Source organism: Telopea speciosissima, chromosome 7 (genome assembly GCF_018873765.1).
Source record: "Telopea speciosissima isolate NSW1024214 ecotype Mountain lineage chromosome 7, Tspe_v1, whole genome shotgun sequence".
Classification (NCBI taxonomy): Eukaryota; Viridiplantae; Streptophyta; class Magnoliopsida; order Proteales; family Proteaceae; genus Telopea; species Telopea speciosissima.
The window spans coordinates 6079676-6092232 of NC_057922.1; the positions used below are offsets into that span (position 1 = coordinate 6079676).

General features: G+C 38.1%; 3 protein-coding genes across 7 annotated transcripts in view; all 3 read left to right on the forward strand.

Moving 5' to 3' along the window:
* The window catches only part of LOC122667049 (RNA-dependent RNA polymerase 6-like), a 53195-nt gene that overhangs the window by 31533 nt on the left and 9105 nt on the right, over positions 1–12557 (forward strand). The gene's annotated exons all lie outside the window — the stretch shown is intronic.
* LOC122667050 (RNA-dependent RNA polymerase 6-like) overlaps positions 1–12557 on the forward strand; it is a 21662-nt gene continuing 9105 nt past the window's right edge. For both annotated transcript variants that reach the window (XM_043863223.1, XM_043863224.1), the window contains exons 1-2: positions 1–2703; positions 4252–5135. In XM_043863223.1, the coding sequence (XP_043719158.1) occupies positions 1–2703; positions 4252–5121 (3573 nt within the window). In that variant the 3' untranslated portion in view covers positions 5122–5135. The remainder of the gene's footprint in view (positions 2704–4251; positions 5136–12557) is intronic.
* LOC122667048 (RNA-dependent RNA polymerase 6-like) overlaps positions 10874–12557 on the forward strand; it is a 27237-nt gene continuing 25553 nt past the window's right edge. For all 4 annotated transcript variants that reach the window (XR_006333750.1, XM_043863221.1, XM_043863218.1 and 1 more), the window contains exon 1: positions 10874–10931. Coding sequence is in view for 3 of the 4 variants with exons in the window: in XM_043863221.1 (XP_043719156.1) it covers positions 10901–10931 (31 nt within the window). In the remaining variant the exon portion in view is untranslated. The remainder of the gene's footprint in view (positions 10932–12557) is intronic.

A 12557-nucleotide genomic window follows, 5' to 3' on the forward strand; every position in this document is an offset into this window, starting at 1 on the left:
ATGGAGAAAAATGATAAGGATGCTGTTGTCCCTCAAGTTTGCATTGCTGGATTTGACAGAAACGTCACAGCACAAGACCTCACGGAGATCATGGAAAAAGAAATTGGAAAGGTATTGAGGTGCAGACTGAAGACATCTTGGACACCTCCGGGGTCCAACCCAGACTTCAACATCACTGACATGGAGGCAGTTAAAAAAAAAGATGACTATGAGAAGGTGGTACCTCACGCCTTCGTGCACTTTGCATCTCATGAAGCAAGAACAGCAGCACACAATGCTGCTGGGCGTTCTGATCTTTTTCTGAATCATCACCCTCTGAAGGTTAGTTTGGGACCCAAGAGCCCATTTCACATTAATCAGAGGAGGAGGAGGAAAATACTTCCGTTCACAATTCCTGCCTGTGTTGAGGTCGGATCTCTCGTTAGCCCAACTGAATTCTTAGTTGGCTGGAAAGTACCCACTTCTGGAGTTAACTTCATTGTTGATCCTTTTAATGCCACCTGCATGATCCAATTTTCAAAGGGTACTCCTTTCTCCTTTGAAGGCACAAGCAGCCATGCAGTGATTAATTGCAACTTGAATGTGGAATTTTTGGTGAGAAACATCAATTACTTCAGACAATATACAGAAGACACATATTCAAAAGTAATTTTGCTGCAGCTTGATTCATCTCCTCATCTCTACTATAGAACTGCTGATGATGACATCCATAACACAGTTTCATTTGATTTGATGGACGATGAGGATCCTTGGATCAGGACTACAGATTTTACACCTAGCGGAGTGATCAGCAGATGCAGTTCTTACAGGATCTCGGTCCCAGCATGCTTTGGATTGCAATTGGAGGAGGCCGTGAATTATCTAAGAGAACAGAGGGTAGAGGAACATCCTAGACAGCGGCTAAAGATCCGAGATGAACCCAATTTTGAGATGCATATATCGAATCACTTCTTCTGTGTTCAGCACAAGGAAGGGATTAGCTTTGAAATAATGTTTTTGGTGAATGCTGTTATTCATAAAGGTATCATCAACCAACACCTGTTGTCGGATGAGTTCTTTGAATTACTAAGAATTCAGCCAAGGGAGGTGAATGTTACAGCATTAATGAAGATGTACTCTTATAAGGATCCAGTGTTCAACCCATGCAAGAGGCTGAAAGATGTCCAAGAATGTTTGACGAACCCTGAACTTCTGATGAGTTCTCGGAGATCCGATGGTAATGTTGAAGTCAGGAGGTTAGTTATAACTCCAACCAAAGCTTACTGTCTTCCACCTGAGGTGGAACGTTCTAACCGGGTTCTCAGGAAATACAAAGAAAAAGCTGATAGGTTCTTAAGGGTATCCTTCATGGATGAAGGATTTGAACAGCTGAATTCTGGTGTTCTAACCCATAGCATTGCTCCTATTGTGTGGGACATCACATCGAAGTTCTACAAGCCGAAAACCACCGTTTATCAAAGGATAAAGACCATTATGAAGGAAGGGTTTTATTTGTGTGGTTGGAGGTATTCCTTTCTGGCCTATTCAGCCAGTCAATTGACAGACTGTTCTGCCTGGTTTTTTGCTGAAGATAAAAAAGTGAAGGTGAAAGATATCCACAAATGGATGGGGAAGTTCAACGATAGGAATGTTGCGAAGTGTGCAGCTAGGATGGGTCAGTGTTTCTCATCCACCTATGCCACAGTTGATGTTCCGCTAGAGAATGTCAAAATTTTTCCAGATATAGAGAGGAATGGATATGTCTTTTCTGATGGCATTGGCATAATAAGTCCTCAACTAGCAGCGGAAGTTGCGGAGATATTGAACCTCACAGGTAATCCTCCTTCTGCCTATCAGATCAGATATGCTGGTTTCAAGGGAGTAATCACCTGTTGGCCAAGAAAAGATGATGGGATCCTCCTTTTTCTAAGTCCAAGCATGAACAAATTTGAGTCTAAGCACACAATCCTGGAGGTCATATCATGGACTCGGTTCCAACCAGGGTTCCTAAACAGGCAGATTGTAACTCTGCTTTCTGCCTTGGGTGTTCCAGATCACATGTTCTCAAGCATGCAAGATACAATGATTTCTAAACTGAACCAGATTCTGGAGAACAATGATGTAGCTTTTGATGTCCTTATCTCATCATGTGGTGAGCAAGGAAATACCGCTGCAATTCTGCTGAGTGCCGGTTTCAAGCCTCAGACAGAACCTCATCTTAAAGGGATGTTATCTTGCATAAGAGCATCCCAGATGGGAGGCCTTCTGGAGAAGGCTAGGATTTTTGTTCCTAAAGGACGATCAATGATGGGGTGCTTCGATGAATTAGGGGTCCTCGAGCAAGGACAATGCTTTATCCAAGTCTCAACACCATCACCCCAAAATTGTTTTTCAAAACATGGATCCAAGTTTTCTCCGACGAAGAATGCAGAAGTAATCACGGGCATTGTAGCCATAGCTAAAAATCCTTGTCTTCATCCAGGAGATATTCGGATTCTGGAAGCCATAGATGTGCCTGATTTGCACCACCTTGTTGATTGCTTGGTTTTCCCTCAAAAGGGTGAAAGGCCACATACAAATGAGGCATCTGGAAGTGACCTGGATGGGGACCAATACTTTGTGACTTGGGAAAAAACTCTCATACCTCCAAGCAAGGAGAGCTGGCAGCCAATGGACTATGACTCTGTGGAAGTCAAAAAGTTGCATCGCCCCGTTAAGCACCAGGTAGCTTTCTGCCTTTCCTTAATAATGTCAACTTATGCCTGTGTTATTGTTACCATTGTGGTGTAAATTTAACATGTGAAAATTTCTGTGTAAAATATTTGTTTTTATATGTCTAGGGACATTATTTCATTGGTCTATTTGCAGTAAGAGCTGTCCATTAAATTCTTTAATAGGACCATTAGAGTTTTCTTATATAGAGTACTGGATGCTGGACTCTGGATTTAAAAATTTTCTCTGTTACAATTTTTCCTGATTTCTGTTGGTGTAACTGTCTGTGACTTGGTTTGCAATTGCACCCTCCGAAAGTGGTATTTGGATGGTACACTCATAATTTTACTTGGTTGCATGGAGTAGTATGCTATTTAAATTTTTGGTAAAGAGGCATTAATATGTTATGACTTAGGATTTGTACTTCATAGTGTTGAATAAGACATTCCATAAATAGAAAGACTATGATGCTCATGCAAAATGTTATGCGAAGGCAAGATCCCATGCTATTTGTTGATAGATTTTTGTCCCTTCTAACTGGGATTGAGCAATATCAAAAGCCTCAGCAATTTACTAAAATATTCTTGACGTTTTTTAGGGGTTTAGGTTCAAACGTCATCCACCTCCCCTCTCCTTGACCTTCAAACAATAAGTCTTGGGCCAATTATACTATTCTCTTTCGGTAAATCAGTTTTTGTTTGTTTGTTTGTTTTTTGCATAATGGAAGAGAACTGGATTAGGACTGAATAGGGTTACAGTTTCCAGATGGGCTCAACAAACTTCCAAAGCAATTATTCATGTGTACTGTTGGAAATTTCTTGGGTAGTGACCATTTTTATTCGTAAAGTATTGTTGTTATGTCTGTCATGCTTTAATCATGTGTTGTTTTGGGATGCTCAATCACCATTGGGTTCAATTCAATCCACAGAACCTATTAATTCAAATACTATGCAGCATAATTGCTGCTGTATTTCAACAGTTCTTGACATAGTACTGCTTCTGAAATAACTAAATTTTACCTTCTCCCTTTAGTTCTTTTTGCCTCAACCCCTTTTATTGGCAACAAAAAGAAAATTTTGTTTTATATATAGGCCAGATTTTTTTTTCTTTTATCACCTTTAGCATGACCATTAGCAGAGTTTCAACTGTCTTAACATCCAATTAGAAATCTAACTGGATCACTATAACATATTGCTAAGTTTTAATGAATGAAAATGAAAAAGATTGTGATTCAAAAAAGCATTTTTTCTTGATATAATTTTAGTTACTCTTGAAGATAGATGACGAACTTTTGCCTAGACCCACCTATGACAGACCTGTGGAACACATGGGATTTCACAGAGTAGAGCTATGCTCAAGCTCATTGTATGAGTTTTAACTCGTTAATATGCATCTTTTAAATGTGTCGGGTTAAGATTGAGTATTGGCTGACGCATACGGGATACCAGGAACTGGAATAATTTACCTGATCACAATGGTGGAACTGATTCATTGACACACCTAATATAGCACTGCAACTTAAAAAATCTCTCATGGTTGTGTTGGGTTTTTGTGTAACAGGACATAATTAACTTTTTCATGGAGTCCATGGTGACTGCACAACTAGGTAAGATTTGCAGTGCTTATGTGGTTCATGCAGACCAGAGTAAAGATGGAGCCAGGGATGCAAAATGCATCGAACTTGCAAAGCTTGCAGCTACAGCAGTAGACTTCCCAAAAACTGGAAAGCTTGTTAGCATGCCCCACTCACTAAAACCGAAAAGTTATCCAGACTTCATGGGCAAGGATCAGAACATGTCCTACAAGTCCGAAAAGATCTTGGGAACACTCTATCGGCAAATCATAGATGCTCCCGATGAAGAAAAGGAAGCAAATTCAGAGCTGACACCTGAAGACATTCCTTTTGACCCAGATCTTGAGATTCCAGATTTTGCAGGTTTCATCATGGATGCCTGGAATCAAAAGCGCAGGTATGATGGGCATCTGAGTGCTCTTCTGGCTCAGTACAGAGTTAACCGGGAGGAAGAGGTGGTGACAGGACATATATGGTCCATGCCTAAGAGCAAGAATCAATGGGAGCAGAAAGAGAGGCTCAATGGTGCCTACAATGCACTCAGGAAGGAGTTCAGATGTGTTTTTGAGAACATGAATGAGGATTTCCAGCAGCTCACTGATGATGAGAAGAATGCCATCTATGAACAGAAGGCATCAGCCTGGTACCGGGTGACTTACCACCCTGAGTGGGTGATGAAAGCCCAGGAATTGAAGGACCCTGAAGTCAACGGCAACACACCAGCATTGCTTAGCTTTGCTTGGATTGCTGCTGATTACTTGGCCCGAATTAAGATTAAAAGTCAGAAGGACAACATAGATGTTGATACCAGTAAGCCCATCAATGCGCTTCTGAGCTACATTGCTGATCGAATATGACTAGGAAGAGTGAGGCGCTAATCATGGCCTCCTCTTGGCTACAAGGCCACTCTGCCAAAGTCTTTTGCTTTCTAGTATTCCAATGTGTTATTTTTGCTTTCAGATTTTAAGTTCTTAGTCTGTTGTATGGACTTCTTGTTGTTTGTTGTATTACAGTGTTATATGTACTTATCTGAACTACTTTTTTTAATTGGCATGTCATCAGTTACTTCCCTAATATGATTATTATTAATTGGCATTCAGCTTTTGTGGATATGTTAACCATGTCCACAAGTTAGCACCATAGTTCGAGATCTCGTCGAGTTTCTTGGTATTTTGAAAAACCAAGACGAGACCATAGGCGATATTAAAAAGTCCAATATTTCGTCCACTTCCCAAACTATATTGGCAAAAGGTTTTCTACTTGACCCACAGTAGAGAAATATCTACTCTATCCACCACAACTTAGGTCTACTAAGAATCTGCTTGACCCAGATTAGAGAAATATCTAACCAGGACAGAACCACTCCATCCCAGAAACAACTTTGATTTTTTTTCTTTCTTTTCTTTTCTGGGTATTCTCCTGTGCTTTCAATTAAAACTCTAAACGTGAATGCCCACCACTCATTCTAACCTCTTTTCTGCAATCGTATATTAAGATACAACCAAGGTCTTAGATAACCGATGTACGACTATATATACCTACAACTCCCAACATCTCAACATATGAAGTCGAAGGGAATAGATGTCAAATCTCGAAGGGACATTTGAGCTGTCATGTGGACGTCCGTATACAAAGGTCCTAGAAACCACTCAAAAAGTTTTCTTTTGGTTCAGACATTTGGGCAAGGCCGCAAGGGTGCAGAGGTCTGTCCAGAAGTGAAGATGCGTACTCAAGCGTGGATGTCCGTGACATAATTATTTTGTGTCCGAATAGAGCAGAGCAAGTCACAAAATTGAACCTCCTACGTTTGGGAGTCTGTTCTTTTAGGTTCTTTGTTACTTAATTAGGGATATTGAACTCTATTACAACACTTACGAAATAAAGCATTTACTGGATTGAAAACTGATTCCTAAGTCTTGATTTTCATGAAGGTATTTTGAAACTTGATCTTCAACTCGTCATGGCATTGACCATACTGAAGTGAAACTCGAGTCAATGGGCTCCTCAACTTCATGCCATTTGTCATTCGAGCTACTCTTGGATCTTCTATTGAGATGCTTGCTCAAGAACATAAAATACAAATCTCTAGAGAACATGGAATTTTTTTTAAAAAAATATATAAAGAAAAATTCCAAATTTTAAATAGATGAAAGATAATAAAACCTATTAACTTAATGAGAAAAAGTTCTCTGTCTGGGAGTGTGGCCTACGCCAGCACTCCCAAGAGTCCATCTCTCTCTTCCCCATGTGAAAAGATGCCTCTACCCTTTTGTTTTAAGGAGGAGAGAGATAGACACATGGGAGTGCTGGCGTAGGCCACACTCCCATACAGAAAACTGCTTCCCTAACTTAATATATAAAAAATCCCATCAAAGTCTAAGGAGACATGCTCCAATTCATGTTGCAACTAGCAACGATGACGTACCTTTAGTGTTTGGAGAATTCCTTACTATTCGGTGAATGAAGTAAAGAGAAAGGTAAGAAGAATAACCTAACTTCAAAATCCGTGAAGAGTGTAGGGATGTTGGAGTAGGATAGGCTTAGATTTGGGGGAATTCAAGTTTGCACAATTGCGATGACTTGTAGAACAGGGGAGACTCTCTCTCTCTCTCTCTCTCTCTCTGAGAGTATTTCTAAACCGCTTTAAACTTGTAAGGGGTTTCTTATTATAGGCTAGGATATTACCCACATCCAAGGCCATGTTTGTCATCCAAAGTATTAAAGATCTCCTTAATCATCATCACTTAACTTGCTCCAGAATTATTAGATGAGGTGCCTACACCCACAAATCCATTCTAATGTGGATCCAAAATTTATGAAAATCGAGGTTAGCCGATCCGATTTGAATAGATCCTTCCCGTTTCCAATTTTTAGAATTTTGATTTAAGCCTCGCATTGAGTTTACTATTGGAGCTAGTTTTGGTAAGAATTTTTGGCTTAGTAATCCTGAGTGGGCCAACTTAAACGGTGAAAAGAAAGCTTTCAAAACCATGGTTTTAATAATTGGGAAACGGATTGATGAATCGATTAATTCAGATCAGAATTGGGAGACATCGATCCCGATTTCCACCGCTCCTAATTCTTGCTTTTTGAGTTAGAAGCGTATCCGAATCAACCTATTGTTAGTCATTCTCTACATAATCCATCCTGAATCGAATCGATTTATGAGCCAATTTATGATTCCTGTACTAATTCGATTTCCACCATAAAATATTTAGATTTCCAATTCATGGATCGATTCCTTGTCCAAGTTTTAAAATCTTGTTAATCAAAAGAAAGAAAGAGGTTTAATAACTGAAAGGGAGACTTGACTTGACTTGACTTGAAACCACCCTGACTTAAAGTTTCCGCGTTGTCCCCTCTTTTTTTCTCTCTCTCAATCCTTTGATTCTTTGGGTTTCTTGGGGAACGGGGATAATTAAAAAGCCTAAAATGACATCATTTTCAATTGGCAAAAGAGCATAAAAGTACAATTCGACCCTTCTTCAACTGAAAGGGGTCGATGAGAATAAGAGGAATTATTAATTTTTTTTTTTTGTTTGGGGAAGGAAGGGTGGTTTATACAATTAAAAAGATACCAATCCTATGGGTCAGATGAATGGTGGGACATCTTCAACCATACTCCTTTAGAGGACTACATCATGACACTTAGAAAAACAACCAAAGGGTCAAGCAGATAGCGTGGGAATATATATATAAAGATTAGACAAAAAAGACATAAAAAAAAAAGAGTCCAACATAGTACGATAAATCCATTGGCCGTAGTGAGTGAGTCACTTCCCACTGCTCATGTAAGTTATGAAGCTTCCCCATTGTTCTAGTAGCTTCTTAATTCTCCTCTCCTCTCGTCTAGTAGTAGTAGTACTACTACTACTACCGCTTGTCTCTCTCACTGCCTCACTGTTTTTGTTTGTCTGACAAAATCATTTATATTATCACTGTTCAGGGCCTTGTAACTCAAGAAAAGCAGTCTCATCAATTGGTTTCAGGGTGTTTCATTGTTTGAAACCAATTGTACAAGTAATTATTCTTAATAATAATAATGTTTCAAAATTATCTCTAAACCTCAAATTCATTTGAAGTTTCAGGTGTTTAGTAATTGTTTGAAACCTGTGGTATATTAAGTAAACGGTCATTAGTATAGGGGGTGTACAAGTAATTATTCCTAATAATAATAATGTTTCAAAATTATCTCTAAACCTCAAATTCATTTGAAGAGAAGGTGAAAATTGGAGCTGACCGTAATAAAACAAGATCCGTCTCAGTTCTCTCGCTACTATTCCCACCTCCCACACCTAGGTCGTTGTGGATTGAGCTTCTCTCCAGGAGCCCAGTACGCCTAGGGTGCATTCAGTTGTTGGGCTATACTGCACACATTTCTATGCATGCACCGAGATGTGTGTGACACGGCCCAACCCTTGGATACCCCCTGAGCACTCCCTGGAGAGGAGTCGGATCCGATCGCTGCTCACATGGCATCTTTCCACCACCAAAACAGTTGGAGGTTTTTTCAATATAATGGCTTTGAGAATAGTCCCACATCGAAAATGTAAAGAAGATTTTGTGGGTATATTTAGTAAAGTGTTTTTTATCATTTAAATAAATAAATAGAGATTGCTACGATGTATGTGCGAAGACTTTCATCTGAGCCCACACACACGTAGGAATCAAAATAATCTCTAACCGATTCCTTATCCGAGTTTTAAAATGTCTTTCTTAATCAAAAGAAAGAAAGAGGGTATTTTGGGGATTTTAAAAACAAATATTTAAGGGTAAAATAGTCTTTTCAAATTAGGTTAAGGTAATACATAAATGAAGGCAATTAGATCTTTTCCTTTATAAAAATAAAACAAGGATAAAATAATCATTTTCAATTAATTTAGGATAACAAATAAATGAGGGTAATTAAGTCTTTTTAAATTTAAGAAAATGGAGCAAAGGATAAAGATCAAAATTTTAGCATCTAACGGTGATATTTAACGGATTAGACTTATCCGCATTTGGGGTGTATATCGGGGATGATACGTGAAATATTGAACGATAAGAGGTAAAAGGAATATTGAGTGCAATATAGAGGTATGTCTCCTTTACCCGAGAAACTACCCTGACTTAAAGTTTCCATGTTGTCCTCTCTGTCTCTCTCGAAACCATGTTACCGAAAAACAAGACCTATAAGATAAGAGAAACCACCCGTGACTTCAAGTTTCCTTCTTGTCTTATCTGTCTCCGTCTTTCTCCATCCTATGATTCTTTGGGTTTCTTGGGGAAGGGGGGATATAAAAGAGTCTAAAATGCAATCATATTCAATTGGCAAAAGTGCATAAAAGTAGAATAAGTTGATTCCCTTCTCAAACTGAAAGGGATGAGTGTAGGAATTTAAAAGCCTACACTTTTTTTTTTTTGGGGGGTAAAATAAGCCTACACTAACAAAACAGGAAGGGATAAGAATAAGTGGAATTATTATTTTTATTTTTTATTTTATTTTTTGGAAGGAAGGTTGGTTTATACAATTAAATATCATTTGCATCAAATGAAGTAGCTTTCCTGGCTAATAGATGAGCCTATATAAAGGGATACCCAAGAATCAAATGTATTCTAAATATTGATTATTTTATAGTCTTGACTAATTAAAAAGATACCAATCCTATGAGTCAGATGAATGGTGGGACATCATCAGCCGTACTCCTTTAGAGGACTACATCATGACACTTAGAAAAACAACCAAACGGTCAAGCAGATAGCGTGGGAATATATATAAAGACTAGGCAAAAAAAGACAAAAAAAACCAGTCCAACATAATACGATCAAATCCATTGGCCATAACGAGTGAGTCACTTCCCACTGCTCATGTAAGTTATGAAGCTTCCCCATTGTTCTAGTAGCTTCTTAATTCTCCTCTCCTCTCCTCTCCTCTCCTCTAGTAGTAGCTACAACTGCTTGTCTCTCTCTCTCTCTCTCTCTCACAGTTTTTGTGTATGTGATAAATCATTTATATTATCACGTACTGTTCATGGCCTTGTAACTCAAGAAAAGCAGTCTCTCTCATCCAATTGGTCCCAACTTTTTAATCATAGCTTATAAAACCCACATCTTCCAATTCCACATTTCCCCACCAATTTTTGCACTCTTGTGATCTGCTTTGCTTCCGTGCATACTTGACTGCTATCATCCTCAACTCAATCTAGCTCCCAGTGTCACGAATTACTTCCGTGTTCTTATTGATCATCTCTAGTTCAAACAATTAAAAAGGTCAGTCTTTTTAACTGATCTTCTTTTCAATTTTTAATTGAGATTGCAATTGCACGGAATGAGATGGAGTAGCTTATATACACTTCTTGTTTGCAAATTCTTTGATAAAATGATTGGTACTTATTTGTAGACAGCGTTTGGTATACATTTTTTAAATACATTCTAAGTTGATTTCGCATGCTCAGATGATAAAAATAGTTATTTTTATTGTCTGAGAATATGAAATGGACCTATATATAGTAATATGTACCTATTAGTGACCTTAGCATAAAGCACCCTGTATTCAATTATTGCATCCAATAAATATATGTCCTGAGTTTCCTTTTCATATTACTTCTTATCCTTACCCCCAATCTAGCTCTCAGTGTCAAGAACTTCACTGCTCTTATGGATCATCATCTCTCAAACAACCAAGAAGGTCAGTCTTTTGATGTCTTATTTTCAATGTTTTTTTGACTTCATTCATTGGTTGAGACGGAGTATCTTAATTCTTCTTCTTCTTAATTGTTTATGAATTCTTTGATGAAATGTGGAAATTTAGTCTTGTTTTGTAATGCACTCATGCATGGTTGTCTCATAGTCACTGGAGACTAATTATCTCAATCTTGTTTTGTTGTGTAATACACTTATGATGAACACATATTTATTTTTGGGGTGTGTAATTTCATTTTTTATATATCACCCCCTCATATGAACAGTGATACATAAGATGGTATGTAATTTCATTTTTTAGCTAACGTTTTACAAAACTTTTTCATTTTTTTTCATTTTTATTTTTATGAAACCTATGATGAAATATGGAAATTCAGTCTTGCTTTGTTTTGTAATGTTTGAGGACCTCTCTCTCTCTCTCTCTCTCTCTCTCTCATGATGATGATGACTATTATATCACACGATTACCATTTTCATATAATCTTAGACATAAGTTCTTTTTTTATTCCTTATTATTTAAAGAGATAAAATTCTATACCATAAGTTCAAACAGTAATGGTTAGATCTGTAACCCAATATTTTTGTTTCCTCTTAATTTATTTTATTATTTTATGATGTTAATAGGCAAGAGTATTATTGTCACAAGGGGTCTGTTACCTTTTCAAACGTAACAAGAAATTTATTCTGTCATGTGGATAGATGATGAATGTGTCCCAACCATTAAATAGAGAAGACATGGTCTAGATTAACTATATGTCAAAGTCCCACATCGGTTATGGAGAAGTGTTTCCTTTGGTTTATTTATGATTGTGAGCTATTATCACATGTTATATTTGGAAATGATTGTACGGTGCACTTATGAGCAAGGACGGTGATCGTCTGAGCGCGTACATTTGCATCAAACGCAATGTGGCCATTTAATGGCTATGTCTGATCAAAGGGTGTTTAGGATTCGACCATTGAATCGGTGGCTGATCAAAGGGGAGGGTGCAACTCTTGGTTCAACGTTGAGCCCAATGGTTGCAACCCATACGTACAACCATGAGAGCCCAGCCCAATAATCATGACCCGTCAGATCAAACCCGACCTCGTTGGACTCAGATCATCTTTCTGTCCTCTTCCTTTTAATTTCAGTTCTCTAACAAATTATAAAGTAAATCAACCAAATATTCCTGTTTATTGGTGTGAGACTATAAAACTCTTCATATTTATTTCATTACATTAAATAGGTATAAATACACAAGAATGTCATGTAATACAGTAATATCTAAATAAAAAAAATCAATACATTGAAACAAAATATTCATACAATATTACGACTAGCACCCTTTATTCAAATTCAATACGGTAAAAACCATTTGAAATATGGATAGGAAAAACCAAGAACGTACAAATGTGTGAGCTTTGATTTGATAAAAGGATCCGGGAGTTGATAGCTGAAACGAACATGTGATTGTGGCAAGAAGAGTTTGCCTCGACGAAAACGATCAGGTGGTTCTAGCCGGTTAGAGGATTCTGACCGGTTCAGAGGGTCCGGCCGATCAGGGGATTCCTTTCGGTTCAGGTGGTTCTGGCCGATCAGAGAACTCAAGTGAATTTAGACGGTTGACGA